General features: G+C 36.3%; 2 protein-coding genes across 2 annotated transcripts in view; both read right to left on the bottom strand.

Annotated features, from left to right (window-relative positions):
* Window positions 1–179: 179 nt before the first annotated feature.
* LOC147079850 (uncharacterized) lies at window positions 180–14,844 on the bottom strand. Its single transcript, XM_085945679.1, has 8 exons — window positions 14,790–14,844; window positions 10,954–11,157; window positions 10,531–10,747; window positions 8,329–8,383; window positions 7,889–8,032; window positions 4,469–4,672; window positions 1,906–2,288; window positions 180–441 (listed from the first exon to the last, which is right to left on the bottom strand). Exons 4-8 carry the CDS (start codon window positions 8,356–8,358, stop codon window positions 180–182), a joined length of 1,023 nt encoding a protein of 340 aa, XP_085801805.1. The 5' UTR covers window positions 8,359–8,383; window positions 10,531–10,747; window positions 10,954–11,157; window positions 14,790–14,844.
* Window positions 10,073–16,183, bottom strand: part of LOC147079851 (uncharacterized) — a 33,122-nt gene continuing 27,011 nt past the window's right edge. Inside the window, exons 16-19 of the mRNA XM_085945688.1 lie at window positions 14,790–14,844; window positions 10,954–11,157; window positions 10,531–10,747; window positions 10,073–10,086 (exon numbers count right to left, since the gene is read on the bottom strand). Of these exons, the coding sequence (XP_085801814.1) occupies window positions 10,073–10,086; window positions 10,531–10,747; window positions 10,954–11,157; window positions 14,790–14,844 (490 nt within the window). The remainder of the gene's footprint in view (window positions 10,087–10,530; window positions 10,748–10,953; window positions 11,158–14,789; window positions 14,845–16,183) is intronic.

A 16,183-nucleotide genomic window follows, 5' to 3' on the forward strand; every position in this document is an offset into this window, starting at 1 on the left:
ATAGTAATTGACGTCATAGATTATAAGACACACATTGAATTCAGTGACACCAAAATTGGAAAAAAAATACTAAAATTTAAGTCAAAAACACGTCACAAGTATATTTGTTTTTACTGATTTGGAAGGGAGCTAAAAATTACCGGTATCTAACTGACAAAATGCTTTTTTTGGATATGAGTTCAGCATAATATCTGTTTTTGCTTAAAATATGCAAAAACCCATAATCCATACGCTCCTGTCAAGAATCTCGGTAACCGACTTGCAATAAAATCATACTTACGCAGGATGACGAAAAAGAGCCTGGTGGCGACTTGTTTCTTGGACAGACCGTAGGCCGGGTTGAATTCTCTCTCGACGATATCTTCCAATCTGAGCGGATGAACGCCGTCCTCCTTGGCTCTCATAACCATCATCAAGATCTTGGCCGGACTCCACAACTCTCTGAATGATACAAATTTAAGGACATTTTAGTGAAATAATATGTAAAATCGCAGGGTTTCAGACAATTTATACAGTAGCAAACGTCTAATAAATAAAACAAGATTTATCAAATGTTAGTACACTCCCAATTATCCGTGCACGAACAACGATATAATAGCTCATTAGAAAATCATTAAAATATGCGCTGCAAACAAACCAAAATCGCAGATTTTCTTAATACATAATGAGTATTAAACATGTTAAAATATTTGTCTGCATTAAAAATGTATTAGGTATTATGTAATACCATACTTAGTTGGGATTACCCATATTTTTGTTTATCCGTGCCGCCTCTCCCCACCATTAGCTCGGATAATCGGGAGTCTACTGTACATAAATATATACTGTTACCAATAGTTAAATGTGATTACAATACCAGACGAATGTGTCAATGCAAACGTTTGATGTTTTTAATTAACTATTTCTTTTATTCAACGAGTAATTCACAAGATTTAAGAATGTACTATTCTAATTATTGAACATACATAATTTTGAAAAACACTTCTGAGAAAATATATTATAACCAATAGAAAAAATCCTAAGAGAAGAATGCTGATGAGCAGGTATTTAAAAAAAAGGCCAATAGTTAAAATATGTCGCAATTAGTTCGTCGCCTTGTAGCATAGAGGGTAATGTGCGGACGGGGCGTAAACCCAAGAGATGCAGAGTTTGATTCCCTGCCGGGGTAGCTTACTTTTTTCAAAAAAGATTTTTTTCTATTGGTTATAATATATTTTCTCAGAAGCGTTTTTCAAAATTATGTATGTTTGAGGTTTTGTTTCCTTATAAAATAAAACTAACTGTACACTGGACTGTCTTGTCTGATCGAGCTATGTAGTTTTGAATGTGAAATAAAATGTCCTTGACGTCCATGTTTAAAGTCAGTCGTAGAATATAAAAAATGACGATAAATATAAACGAATTTATCTGACGAACGGAGCTGAATATTTGAAACCAATAGCTTCAATTCGAGGGCTTAGTGTCAAACAACACTATCTACAAAAGTGCAACTTTACAGGAGAGCCAAAAATCGTTATTTTAGATTCTTGTAACTTAACAAGGGAAATGTTTATTTAAAACCTAATGTTAATATTTTATAATTCATTGTGTATTGTACATTTATCTTGCTTATGATGATGTTAAAATTTATAGGGATAGTTTTAAAAAAATATGAAAACAAGGATAACTTATGTAATTAGCATTAAACTTTACTGACGATTTAATAAGAAATTAGAAAAGATTGACATAACGTTGTTTGACTATCATGTAGCCGTAAATGTAAAATATCGTTATCTCAAAAAAAAAAAAAAAAACACTTTTTTGTAGATAACGTTGTCTGACTTTAAGCACTCGAATTGTTCTTTGGGGTTCCTCACACACAACAATCTGCTAGTGTATAGTGTAATAATGACAAATTGAACTTACTCCAACGTGATTTTTCTTTGGTTTATCACGACGTTGCCACCGAGAGACACCGGAGTCCTGTCAATGCTGCCATTGGCCGTTGATGAGCCAGTTAGGGTCAATCGCTCTTCCTTCAACAGCAGGCCACCACCGTCTCGCAGTAGGGTGTTTTCGTGTATCTGCACGACAGTGGTGGGTGACGGAATGTCCGTGGGGCATTGGTAAGACCACTCGAGCCCCAGAGGAAGGTTGGGCTGTTCAAACGGGTTCACTGTGGACGCCGGGGTCCTGTTATCGCTGCGATTGGCCGTAGAAGAGCCAGTCTTTTTCTTCACCACCTGAGGAGGGGTGGGCTGTTCAGACCGGTTCACTGTGGACGCCGGGGTCCCTCGTGCTCTAGCAGACTGAAATATTAGGATTGATTATTATGTTATCATTAAGAGGTCTTTGCTAAAATGTGTATATTCCAAATATTATTAACATGAACAGACACCTATTAGCCACTTTCCTTTTTGAAGAACTTACGAGTATGTATATCAGTTCATAAAAATCAGTAAGTTGACCAGTGAAAAACTAAACAATTTTTTTAATGAAAAGTTGAAAAAAAATCCTATTAATGTCATAATATCAGCCAGCATGCATTAAAACTACTGCAGAAAATCATGCCACGTGACATTGCCACACATTTTTTACAAACTGTGATTCAAGATAATATAATACGTATATTGCTTAGTTTCCACTTCTAAGATGACGCAATTATACTGCCGGCATCATCCAAATTTAGGATTGTTTTGAAGGAAGGTTTTGTGGTTTTAATTGTGATAAATAATCCTACTATAACCAGTGGGGGGGGATGCTCATCGTATACCAGGCCTGGACAAACTACGGCCAAAAAACTGTTGAAAAAAACGTTTCGTTTTTCTCATTAATTTGTTGGCTATTAGAGAATCATTCATTTTTTAATGTTGAAATTCCTTTTTCATGATAACAAATAATGTATGTGTGGGCGCTCACCATGATATCGTCAAAGTTGTTAATCTATTCAAGTACAATACATTGTAGAAACCAAAGTATGTTTAAGCATTTCGATAATATTGTAAACAGGCATCAAGCATTGCAGTCTACTGATTGAGCAAGAGGTCAAAACCCTAAAGCAATTTACCGATAACAATATTATTAGATTTGCATTTTAAATATTAGCATTTTGCAACATAGTCGAAACGACAATGTGTGCCAAGTAGCCCGTTTTCCGGATAACATATTAATTGCATAGGCCTTTACTTGAAGTGATTGACATCAGATTATGAACTCAAGTGCGACAATCGCACACAAATCATTCTTAACGTTGTCACCTCCGAAAGGGGGGGGGGGTAGGTATTTGCGCTGGACCCCCCTGATGATGAATGATATCGTCTGCTTCTTCTTTCGGGAACATGTTTATGTTGATTGACAACGCGGAAGTACAGGCAAAAACAGGGCGTTTATTGTTCGGAATATAAATACAATAAAGTACAGCGTACAAAATATTTAACAAAAATTATTTAAAAAAAAAAATTAAATTTAAAATGGCGGTGACGCCGGGAGCGCGGCGCCACAGCCGACGTCCGCAGAGACCAAAACCCGAATGACCCTAATAGGGGCTGGTAGGGCAGAGTAGTAGTAAACAATTCACAATTTTATTATTCTATCTCTGAAAAATGACAAAAACAGCCTCTGGCATATGTACCTGGCTTGTAAGTAGGTACCTCAGGTCTCATATTTCAGACCTTTTCTAGGTACATGCTTTGGAAAGGGGCTGTGAATTTCTTGGAATTATTACTACCTTCTGCATTTCTTTGCTTGTTAGCTACATATTTTGAAATATTTGAACTAGGTACAAATACATATTTTTTTAAAGTAATCTCAAATCAGATATTCTAGGTGCTAGGTACATTGTATGGCTGGGAACTTTGCTTCCAATATTGGTCAAAATTGGATGAAATAATGTAGGTAATAATATTAAAAAAATGATATTAATAATTATTACTATTTGCTTACGGGCTAGAAATTTGCCTCGCAGTCGATCTGTTCATGTTTGCATGAATCAGCCCAATGATGATTCAGGCCTCATGGCCTTGGATCCTCTGAGGATGCCATGGTTTAGGCGGTATCAACGTAACATCTCTGTCCGATTTGATTTGTAATTTCTGAGAAACGCATTAATTATTCAATTATTTAATTTGTCATTTTTGTACGACATTACATTCCTTTGCAAGCAAAATTTCAAATCAGTAATACGAGAAAGCATTTGTCTCTACCAGCTGTTCGTAGTAGCCATTTAAATAATAACCTTGTCTGTACTTAATTTATAGTGGAAGATAAAATGACAGGGTATTTACTTTTTTTCCTCGTAACATCATTCTGTATTTGTCATTTGAGTCAACCAACCTACCGTGACCTCCTTTATCGTTCCTATGTATGAATAAAAATGTTATTTTACTTGCGGCCCGCCCTTCATTTTCCATTTCTAATGAGGCCCTTCATCGAAAAACTTTGCCCAGGCTTGTCGTACACGCATGGCTAATTGAAATAAAAGAAGTCAAACCTCTCTTTCAACTGGGAATATGTCATTTGTCGTGTCAGTGTCCGACCGCTTGACGAGGCTCTTCTTGAACAAGGTGGATTGGCGTTGGGAGTATATCGGATGGACGTTCTTCTTCATGACTCTCGTCGCCGTCGTCGGGCTGGTGAGCAGCAGCTGACTGGTCAGACGAATGGGCAGAACGGTGAGATCCTGACGGGAAGTCAACTGGAGGGAAAAATTGCAACGTTACCACATAGTATAGAAATAAAGTATAATGCGGTTATACCTCAGTTGATCAGCTCTAGTTGATAAGAAGAGGTGTAGTTTTAATTAAAAAATGGTAAGATACGGTGGACATCAATGTCATGGCGTTGTATGCGATTACAGTACTACGCCCAGTGGTGGCCGGTGATTTTTTGGATTGTAATTTTTGAGGGTGAACTGGAAACTTACCTTATTGGAAAATTAAATCTATTCCGCGTTGTTTTTGATTTGACAAAACGTTATTGACGTTTGGGAAAATATCTGTATATTTTTTATTTTTAATGACACATGATGCGAGTTACTTAAATCTTTATTGGATTAGTTTTATGAAACGATTGTATCTCTTATAGTAGATAAATACCTCTTACTTTTAACGGAAGCCATCTTATTCTATATAAGTACATTAGGTATCTTTAGCAATTTTTACACTGTATGAATAATGATTATTATGAAACTGTACTTTGTGAAATAGTATTAAGATTTATAAGCTTATCACTAGAATTCATGAATTAATAATTTTATATTATAAATAACCGACATCAGTTCGCGTTTAGTCAACACACAGAATAATGAAATATTAATTTTCCAGAAATGCGGTACGTAGCAAAATTATTTTTATATTCACTGATTTAAATTAGGTTCATATAATTCAAAATATATTACCGACATTGTAATTCTTACCGATTTTAAATTTAGAAAATAATGAATTTTATTGTTTTTAGTTTTACAGGCATTTTACATTTAAGATTGCAAAATATGATACTAAACATAATTTGCCCGTGAACAGTAAGCTGCAGCGTCTATAATAACAAACCATAATTCAAATCTGTAATTGCTCTCTACTCAGACCAATGTGATGTCATTTTACCCGGTCTGCGCATGATATTCTGGAACTTACGCATGGCGAAAACAATTAGCACGGCTTAAGTCGTTTTACAGGGTAGTCAAACGATCCGTGCGGTTGGACAAGCGCAATTTTATGAACCGGCAAATTGAAGGGGCAGAGGAGGCAGCAAGCAGAAATGACACCAGGAAACTCTTCCGAATCACCCGTGAAGTCTGCGGCGACCACCGACTCCCAGAGCCATTCGTGGTTCCAGTGGAGCAATAGAGTCTGACACAGAATGCGTCAAGAAGATTTGGAAGAATCATTTCTGCGGAGTGCTGAACCGCTCACCCCCTTTGGAACCCCATTGACATATCTGCGGAAGCTTTACTTTTGGACATTCCCCGAGCGACCGACATTTCCGATTGCCCGCCCACGCACACCGAGATAAAATCGGCTGTGAAAAGGCTCAAGAACGGAAAGGCACCGGGGGGAGACGGGATTCATCCTGAATTCCTCAAGTATGGCTTGAGCGCAATCCTGCACCCTATGTTTCATCTGATGACAAAGGTGTGGGAAGAAGAGCGTTGCCCAAGGGACTGGGTGAACGGTAAAATCATCACACTTCTTAAAAAAGGTGACCATCTAAGCTGCGACAATTGCCGAGGCATTACGCTACTCAGTGTTCCGGGAAAGATTTTGGCAAACATCATTTTGATGAGAATAAGGGGCCCAATAATGCACGTCCTCAGGAAAAACCAAGCCGGGTTTCTAACTGGTCGAGCTTGTGCAGACCAAATCCACAACCTACGATGTCGTCTCCAGCAGAGCCATGAGCTGAACAGTCTGATGGCTTGCTGCTTTGTGGATTATGAGAAGGTTTTCAACAGTCCGCACCGCCCCTCTCTCTGGATGATACTGGGAGCATACGGGATCCCTCCCAAGCCGTAATCAAAAGCCTCCACGAGAATAGCGAATGCTGTGTCAGAATTGGAGATACTGTCACGGAATGGTTCGGGGTCACGACCGGAGTCAGACAGGGTTGTGTCCTTGCACCGTTTCTCTTTATCATTCTCTTTGACTTGATACTACGGAAGTCAATACCACCCGACCGAGGCATACCTGTTACCCCCACGGTGAAGCTATGCGACCTGGAATACGCCGATGATGCTGTCCCATTGGACAACTCAATCGAGGGCATTCAAGAGACAATCGACAGGTTGCATAACAACTCCTCTCGCGTTGGTTTGAAAATCAACGCAAAGAAAACCAACGTCTTGTGCAATAGCACCTGTCCTGATGCAGATTTGCCTCTGATTAGCGATGGACAAAACATCGAGAGCGTCGACAGCTTCAAGTACCTCCCCAGGTACACATCACGGGAGATGGCATTTTGCAGGAAGAGCTCGCTACCTGGATGGGAATGGCTGGAGCAACACTCAACTCGATGCAAAATGTCTGGGACCCACGATTGTACTCGGTCAAAACCAAATGCCGCCTATTCGACGCTTGCATTCTGACGGTGCTGCTTTACGGTAGCGAATCATGGCACCTTACGAAGACTCAGAGCAACCGTATACTGAGCTTCGAAAACAGATGTTTGCGGCGAATACTGTGGTATGACTTTAGGAGCAACGAGGAGATAAGATAACGCACCAAGCAGCCTCTCATCACGCTGAAAGTGAAGAGGCGATGTTGGACCTGGCTCGGCCACGTGCTGCGGATGCCAGAAGAGAACTTTAACCTGGCTTGCCTGTTCTTCAAGCCGACCGGATTTCGGCGACCTGGAAGGCCACAAAATACAATCTACAGAGTGTATACAGCGGAGCTACGGGATGCTGGTTTGACCTGGAACGAAGCAAGAAGACTGGCGAGCGACAGGGATTCTTGGAGGCGCCGCGTGGTGTCCGTATGCTCCAGCTAAGGGGCGGATATGGCCAAAGAAGAAGAAGAAGTTGTTTTATAATTTATAATTTCAGTGAGGATGATGTATACTGTGCATAGTGGCTGTATTATCGCCTATTGGCAATATGGGCATATCGGAACCTATGAAGAAAAAATATGATTTACGATGTTTCATAGCAATGCAAGCAGTGCAGTGCACTTGTATGGTGTTAGACCAGCCGCCGCTGATTACATGAACTTTTTGCATGGTGGCAGTATTGCAACGGTTCCAGAAACGACCGCGATGACGTGTATGTTGGCGATTCTTGAGGGATGTTGAAGAAAGTGGTTACAATGAGGAGGTGTACATAATAAAATATGAGGGCGAAAAGATCATCTAGAATGGAATCAGCCCGGAGAGGCCCTCGCCCAGCGCCGGATTGATAGTCATGCCGATAGTGACTCACGCATCTTGTTCTGTGGTGACTAGTCCGAAGACGCTTCTCCATTTCATCCGAAGATAGTTTTGTCTGTCGGTCCAAAATCAGACCACTCCGTTTCCGCTTCACGGCCCGGCGGACGACAACTTCCACAGGTTCCAAAATCATGTCCTGAAAACAGATTATTAAAATTCAATTGAAAAATATACCTTTACAATCGTCCTCTGTTGAATTGAATTGATAAAATCACATTCTCTTATACTTTTGACTTAAATTTGTACAGTAATAAAATCGCCTGCAGAACAATCTCTTATTATAATATATTCATTTGAAATATGTAGTTGCGCTGCATATTGAGCAAAAAAATATATCTATTTGCTGTTGCTTGTTGGCGATCTTCAAATTTTGTGAAAAATGGTTAAGTGGTCATGCAGCATTAAAAATATAAAGAAAATGATAATAGTTACCTGACCAACTGGCTCATGACGTGTTGCCATTGGAGTGATTTCAACATTGCTGAAACTAATGACAAAGAATAATTTTTTTTTGTTCTATAATACCTGTGAGCTTGATCGCTCTTAGCTATATTATAATAGAATTGGCGCTAAAGTTGGTACGATTCATGAACTACAAGCCATACATAGCTATTTTTAGGGTAGGATATCAATTTTATCTGCGAAAGGAAAAGGGAGAGAAGTCAAAAAATTTTAAATGGGATTTGAATTATGCCAAATTAAATATAAAATACCAAAGATTTAACGCAAAGCTATCTATCTGTCCGAATTATTAAATTAACAATAAATAGTTGATATTAATTTCATAATGAAGAGAAATTTAGCATTTTTTGTGATTTTCCGAAAAACAGTAAATTGATAGAATACCCTTCACGTAACCTCGCAATATGGAATAGATTTTTTTGAATTATTTTGAATACTGACTTTTACTAATACAATGATACGGAGTGCGTATTACACACAAATCTTGTCACTGTGTTCAATTGCAACGGTACGTAGAGGTTACTCTACTTTGTTGGATTTAATTAGAGCGCAATGCACAATACGCAGTTTTCAGTTATCGCGAACAATGTACGCATGATAGAATTCGCGCAAAATGCTGAGACTTCATTGACAAGGAGATACGCAATACGCAAGATATGATGAGCCAGAATTTAGATTGACCCCTGATTACCGTACCTGTTTACACCAGTGTTAAACGCTGTTTTAGATAATATATGGATACAATATTTCTGTGAAATGGCAAACAAAATAATATATCAGGTAATGTCAAGTGTTATCAAATGTCGAAGAAAGATGCTGCATAATTTTTGCCACATGTTTGTGATACCTAGTAAAGTTATAACGACATGACTTATGCTTGCACTCAACAAAAAAGCATTCTAATTTGTCCCATCACAAAAATAATAAGTAGATCTATGAAACCATATTATTATACTGTATGTTTCGGTCACCGGTGTTTTACGGATCGTTTCGCAACTAGCGTGTAGTGTTAAATTTGAATGTTTGGAGATTTATGCGGGAGAGTAGGTACAGTAGTAAGGTAATAGATTTTTGAATTATTGCTTCTACCTCTTGAATTTGGACTTACTAGAAATGGTTTAAACAGGTATTTCATGAAAAAAACAAAGTTATAGGAAAAAAAATAATAGGAGCAGGAATACTTGGACTAACGTTTGAAGATCAGGAATATTTTGGATTTCCGGAAGGTTCATCATCGACACATCTAGAATAAGGAAATTCAAAAGATACACAGGTTAATATGGCACTGGCAATGCAATTATTTATCAAATCAATGTCATTTTTGAAGTTATATATCTTTTGGCACGCCTGGTAGAGAGTGAAATTGAGAGCTGCGCACGCACAATTGCAATTCCTTACGTAAACAGAGGATTAAGCGTCAGAGTGATAGTTGTTACTTTAAAAATTAAAAAAACCTATATGTATGCTTTTTAATCAAAACTTTATTCATTTTATTAAATATTTTTTATCGTATTTTCTACTTACGTTTTTTTGTTTTGTTACAACAAAGAAGTATAACTTCTAACACATAAGTCTACTCTCTACTACTACTACTCTACTACTACATAAGTAGACGCACCAATTTTTTAACACAAAAAACAATTTTACAGAATACCTACTGAGAATGAATGAGCGATGAATGAAAATAAAACACAATATTATGTAATAAATAAAATTAACGATAGTATGCTGAACATGAAAAGAAAAATTATTTTATTTATCGATACAAAATAGGTATCTTGGTATGTGATAAAATCAAAAAAATACCCCCTACCCTTCTGATAAGATTTTATTATATTTTTAATTATAGGTATATGAATGGTTTATAACCCAAAAAAGTTTGCTTAGCATAAAGAATTCAAGTATTATAGAATTAACAAAAATCTTGTTTCAAAACCTTGTGAGGGCCCCATGATGGCAAAGCGGTTACACACCGGGCTTCTGGCAAATTTACATGTTGTTTTTCGACGTGGCTAACATCCATTTCACGTAAATGCAAAAATCAATTATGATCGCCTATATTTACAATTAACGTCCACTTACTGACCTACAATAATTCATATCCAGTGTGCAAAGTGGAAAGGATCAATGGAACGCTAGGATACGAGAGACTGAGCATGACAGAGGGCATACCTGCGCCTGCGATTGCACTGCGAGTCCTCTCGGTGGTGGTTTCCAGCATGTCATCGATGGGGTGGTCGGTGATGATTTCCAGCAGGTGGTCGGTGGGCCTATTAAGCAACGTGGTGTTGAAAGTGCTGCCCTCCATCAGGGAGCGGGGATCGTCTCGCATCTCCTCCACTGTAGCGTTCAATGCAAACGGTGGGTCGTTCTCATCGCCGAATCCATACTACGGCAAAAGAATATATGGAATAGTGAACGACTACTAAGATTAATGTTTAAATTAGCCACAACTTTGCATTTGCATTGTGGATTTATTCATAGCAAATTCGCATCTTCTGCATCTGTCACAATATTAGGTTCAGGCAGTTATTTCATTAGGTACCATTAAATTTAATGGTTAGTATTGTGTTTAGAGTGCTGTGAAGAGCTTACATCAGTAATGATTTCAGGCATTGGGGGTGGGGAGTCCGTCAGGGTGATGATGACAGGCATTGGGGGTGGGGAGTCCGTCAGGGTCATGATGACAGTCATTGGGGGTGGGGAGTCCGTCAGGGTAATGATGACAGGCATTGGGGGTGGGGAGTCCGTCAGGGTGATGATGCTGGCGGTCTCCATGTCACTCATCATCAACGTCGTCTGAAAATAAGAAAAAAAAATCAGTTAAATATTCAAGACGACAAACATAAATGATGAAGACAACTTTTTTTGTTTGGCAGAACCCTTGGAACATTTTCTAGAATCTCGAGGAACCCCTACTTGGCAGCAGTAGACAATGAGTGACATACCCCTTACTATTTTTAGTCTATAAATGTAAATGTATCAGCGCTGCAGGCAAACATTTTTTTGGGATGCTATTGGGCCGGATAGTAAACATACACCTAACAATAAATCATTACTGGTGAGTAATTTTATTATAACGTCATCATGCAAAATTGCTTTGACGAAAATAAAATGAAAAGTGCTCGTGGATTCCTCAATGTTAACTTTAAATTTAAAAAAAGGCTACGTAAAGGCTGTTGGATTCATATCCCAATTTCAATTACGACGACGTAACTGCCAGGACAGTGATAATAATAGCAGCATAAAAAATTCAGTCAGAAACAAAAAATGACACATGCATGTGCTAAACAGCTAGCCTACCTTGGCTTTTCAAGGGTTGGCACATGTTATGTTCTTAATTAATCAATACTTGTTTTTTAATTCATCGATAATGTTAATCTACCTAGATACATACCTACTTTTATCTTTGAAATAGTTAAAATGTAGGATTATAGATCATTGCTTTCTAATCAATCAGTAATGTATATATACCTTAATTAGACGCTTATATTTTTTAATGGTAAATAATTAAATGTTGGTAATGTTTAAATAGGTACTACTTTCAATTTGCAAAATTCCACATATGTAGTTAAAAATGTTTGTAAACATTTTTTTCTCTTCAATAATAGAGTTATTTATGTTGACCGCTGTTTTGGGCCATAAACCTGTTATCAGAACGACACTGAGATTACTAACTAAAGTGATCTTAGTGTCTTTCTGAATATGGGTTCTTGGCCCGTAACAGCTTTCAATATAAATAACTCAATTATCATAGGATTAACAGAAAATTTTGTTTTAAAACCATTATAATTAAAATCTACCACGTAAATGCCAGTTCAATTAATAAAAAATTTTCATCAAATAATATTGTTTAATTAATCAGTTATGTATGTATTTAAGTACGTAATTTCAATATTTTAATAAGACTTTATTATTCAGCATTATTTCTTTCACAAATACCATGTCAGTGACCTTACCACTTTGTTTGTGTCATGTTCAAACTGTGTATTTTCAATATAACCATCCCGTTTTTATGCAACAAAAAAAATCATAATTGTTAGGGAAACACGAGTACATTTTTTGTGAACAATTTTTATTGATATATTATATACTTACTTACAAATAACTTCAATTTTAAATTATTTTTTAGTAAGAAATTCAATTACTTATTGATTTTTGCTTAAGGGCGGACGTGCTCAGCGTGGGTCAAAATGGAGCTTTTATTCTATTTTCAAAGCATGATCCTGGACATTCCTTAAATGTTGTAGACAATCTATTTATACAATTTTGAAGCCTTATTATCCTTTATATTTATTTTAAACATTTGATGACTGCATAAAGTATTTTTATTACATAAAATAGTATTCTTATAAACCTCTCGCTCTAATGTTTTAGAATATTTCATATTTCAGTACATAACTTGCAGTGAGTGGTGTTAAAATTTTTTACGTTTATTAATTTTTAAACGCATTTATAAAACCATCAGTATAATTTATATCGACATTATTATAGTGAAATATTTACGATACAAAATTATATTGATAATCTCTGTGATACCAAACACGGTTACGTACATGTTCAAACACGCGCGTTAACATGTTCTTACTCCCTACTTCAGTTTTAGTTTGTCGATTTTGGAACATTAATGTATAGAATATTAATAATTGATTCCTTAATTAGTGTACTGGCCTAACGGTATGTAATGTATTAGAATAACTATTATAAATTGTTTTTTTTTATAATTCTATTTGCTTTTCTATTGATAGCATCTGATATATTATATTGAGCATTTCTTATATCCATCCACCGTGTTCGTCTAGGATCAACGGGTTCAGGCCATACACAATTATTCATATAAAATCTTGTCAGCTGTGATTCCATTTTATGTATCCGAAAGCCGTCATCTTTAAAAATGTACCGCTCATGATTTGCCCATGAATAATACAAAGCCACCCTCAAAGAATACAGTTCAGTATGAATTATCTTTTAGATTAACGTGCACAAAAATCTAATAATATTATTTTTGATTTAAAGCAACTTATAAAATATGCGGCAACCCTGTGACTTATGTATTGTGTGGCTTATTGAACAATATGTAGGTACTAAATATTATGGGAGTCAAATAATGTTCCGAGAGAAACGAAATTTTGTAAAAAAATACGTCTGAAAATAGGATAACATACATGAAACGTACTACGTGTTTTGGTAATATAGCGTCACTAATTCATTAATGAGTATTATTATTTATAGTATTAAATGAATGTTGTATTATAATAAAAACTTATTTTTATTGAGCAGTATAATATATTATTTTGCGAGAAAAAATCATCCAAAATTGGCTAATCAAACTAAAAATATGGCTTTAAAATCTTTATTTTTCTGATATTAAAAAAAATACGTGGGTTAATCAATGAAATGTTATTCTACCATACAATCTATACCTCCAAAACTATTATTAAGTTCTACAGCCATTGTGGCGTGAGAGTCATTTTGGCCAATTTCAAAAACAGGACCGACTATTTGTCATTTATTTTTGAAAGTAAACGCGATTCGTAAAATTTAAACGACACTAATAGTTGCATTAGAATACTACTTATCAGATTTCAAATAAATAAAGAGTTAATTGTCTATCAATTCGTTTTAACCATGCTTGGTATTTCCACATTTCCGAGAAGACAGGAAAGAACGGGTCCAATGGCCCTAAACCTTATTTTACTCTATTATCAAATTGGCTTCACAGCAAAACTAACCTAAGGCTATTGTAACCGCCAACATCCTGTCTGAAATCGAAAATTTACTTAGGCTTCTGCACCATTTATCTGCTATGAACTTTACAATCCATGTAGGTAGTACGGTTGGATCCGCATTAAAATGAATGTTTCTTCAAGCAATGTATATAATAAAAAAAATGTCTTACTAAAACCATTTCGAATTATTATTTATTACCATTGTAAAGACTAAATAATGAGTAAAATTGGATAATGAATCATTAATAAAAACAAGGTCTCATTTATAGAATCATGAATTTAACTTTGAAGTTGATTCATTCAACTTGTTTACCAGAAACCTAACCCAACTGCGTACGCTGCAAACATACCCACTGTGTGTATAGCATGCATAAGTTGGGATTAAATCTAGCTAGGTTGCATATCTAACTGCAGAGAAATCCAAATCTGCAGGAGACTCTCTGCCATCCATCGAGCTGATAGAATCGCCGGCGATTTGATGTTTACCGGGTGTGTGTGTTGATAACTTCTGTTTGAATATCTCTATACTTTCCGTCTTGTGTTCTTCATCAAAATTATATCAAAAGTTAAAATGAAGAACAATCCACTGTGAGACCTGAAGTAGGTATCAACCTACTTATATCTAGATATTTTATTGATCACTACTCGACAACGCAAATTGAATACCTATGCTAAAAAAATATATTAAATTTTTAGTCTTACCATCTGTTCGTCTGCTTCAACGGACGGTACTTCGAGACGTTGTTTCTTAGTGGTCCTGAAACATTTTACACATTGTTGTAGTCTAGGTACGTTTCTTTTCAATATCAATAAAGGTATAACTACCAGTGGTGAAAACTCCATAGGCACTAAATAATTAGGTAGGTGTTTAAAAAAAACATACATGAGATTACGCTAGTGTGAATTGATTTATTATTCCCTCTGTTTGATGTTGAAAACCTTCTAAAACGCTTAATAAAGCTTAAATGTATGAAGTTGAAGCAAAAAAAGGACCACTTAATTAGCTGCAGGTGACTGCATTGCGAGCTCATTTGAAGAGAATTTCACACTTGTACTGTGAAATTTATTTGCCAATTTGCAGAGCTTGTAAAGAGACAATCCGTCACGATAAGTGTAGATCAGGGAACTCAGAAATAATGGGAACTGAAATACACAACGGGTAAGGCGATAGCAGTTAACCGACTCGAGTAAGGAAGAATCCGGGTTAAACTTACACACGTGTTAAGAACACGTTTTACGTCGAATACTAAAAACTGCTCTCGGTTTATGCATTTACGCTCATTTAATGTTGGTGTATTACACACACTATTGCACGTGCATAATGTGTGCTTAATTTTCGTAGGATACTCACACATTCGAAAGCCTGCTTCACCATGCGGCGTATTGAATATTGCCCATCGGTATTCTATTTATTATCCGTTCTGTGGTGTAGATAGATAAGCAAGACCGTTTATAACTGCGTTATTCAAGCGTTTACTAAATAATTTCAAATGTCAAACAGAAATAACGTATCAGGCTCCTTTTATTTACAGTCCAATACGGTGCAATGCACATTCACATTCGACTCGACGCTATTGTCCCAACTCAGAAATGTCAACGAAGCACACAAACGAGACTTAATCCACAGTATCGAAACGTCAAACTCAACGAAACAATGGCACTTAATAATAATATTAGAAATATAGAGTATATTTTTCAATTAGACAGTGTTTTAATTATTGGAAGGATATTTCTTAACCTGAAATGTCATTTAATTATGATTTAAATCCCTATGGATACTGTATGTGGCCACAGTGACTTTTTGAACTTTTTGATAGTATAGCGACTTACATGCTGAGAACAAATGATTTTTCCAAACAACAGCGTTGCATCTCAACATTAAGTCATATATCATGTTTTGTGAATGTCAACAAATTACATTGACCAAATCAACGTGCAGTCATGGTGAACTGAGCGATTAGCTCCGCACTTTGAGAAATAAGAAAACATCCTTCAGTTTATTCTGAAGTTAAGCCGAATATGAAAGAAAAAAATATTAAAATCACTGTCTAAGTGTGTATTGTTATTCTTTTCATTTCTATAAATTTTTGTGTTAT

This window comes from Rhyacophila brunnea, unplaced genomic scaffold (assembly GCF_057557595.1).
Source record: "Rhyacophila brunnea isolate RB1 unplaced genomic scaffold, BYU_Rbru_1.0 scaffold_1, whole genome shotgun sequence".
In the NCBI taxonomy this organism is placed as follows: domain Eukaryota; kingdom Metazoa; phylum Arthropoda; class Insecta; order Trichoptera; family Rhyacophilidae; genus Rhyacophila; species Rhyacophila brunnea.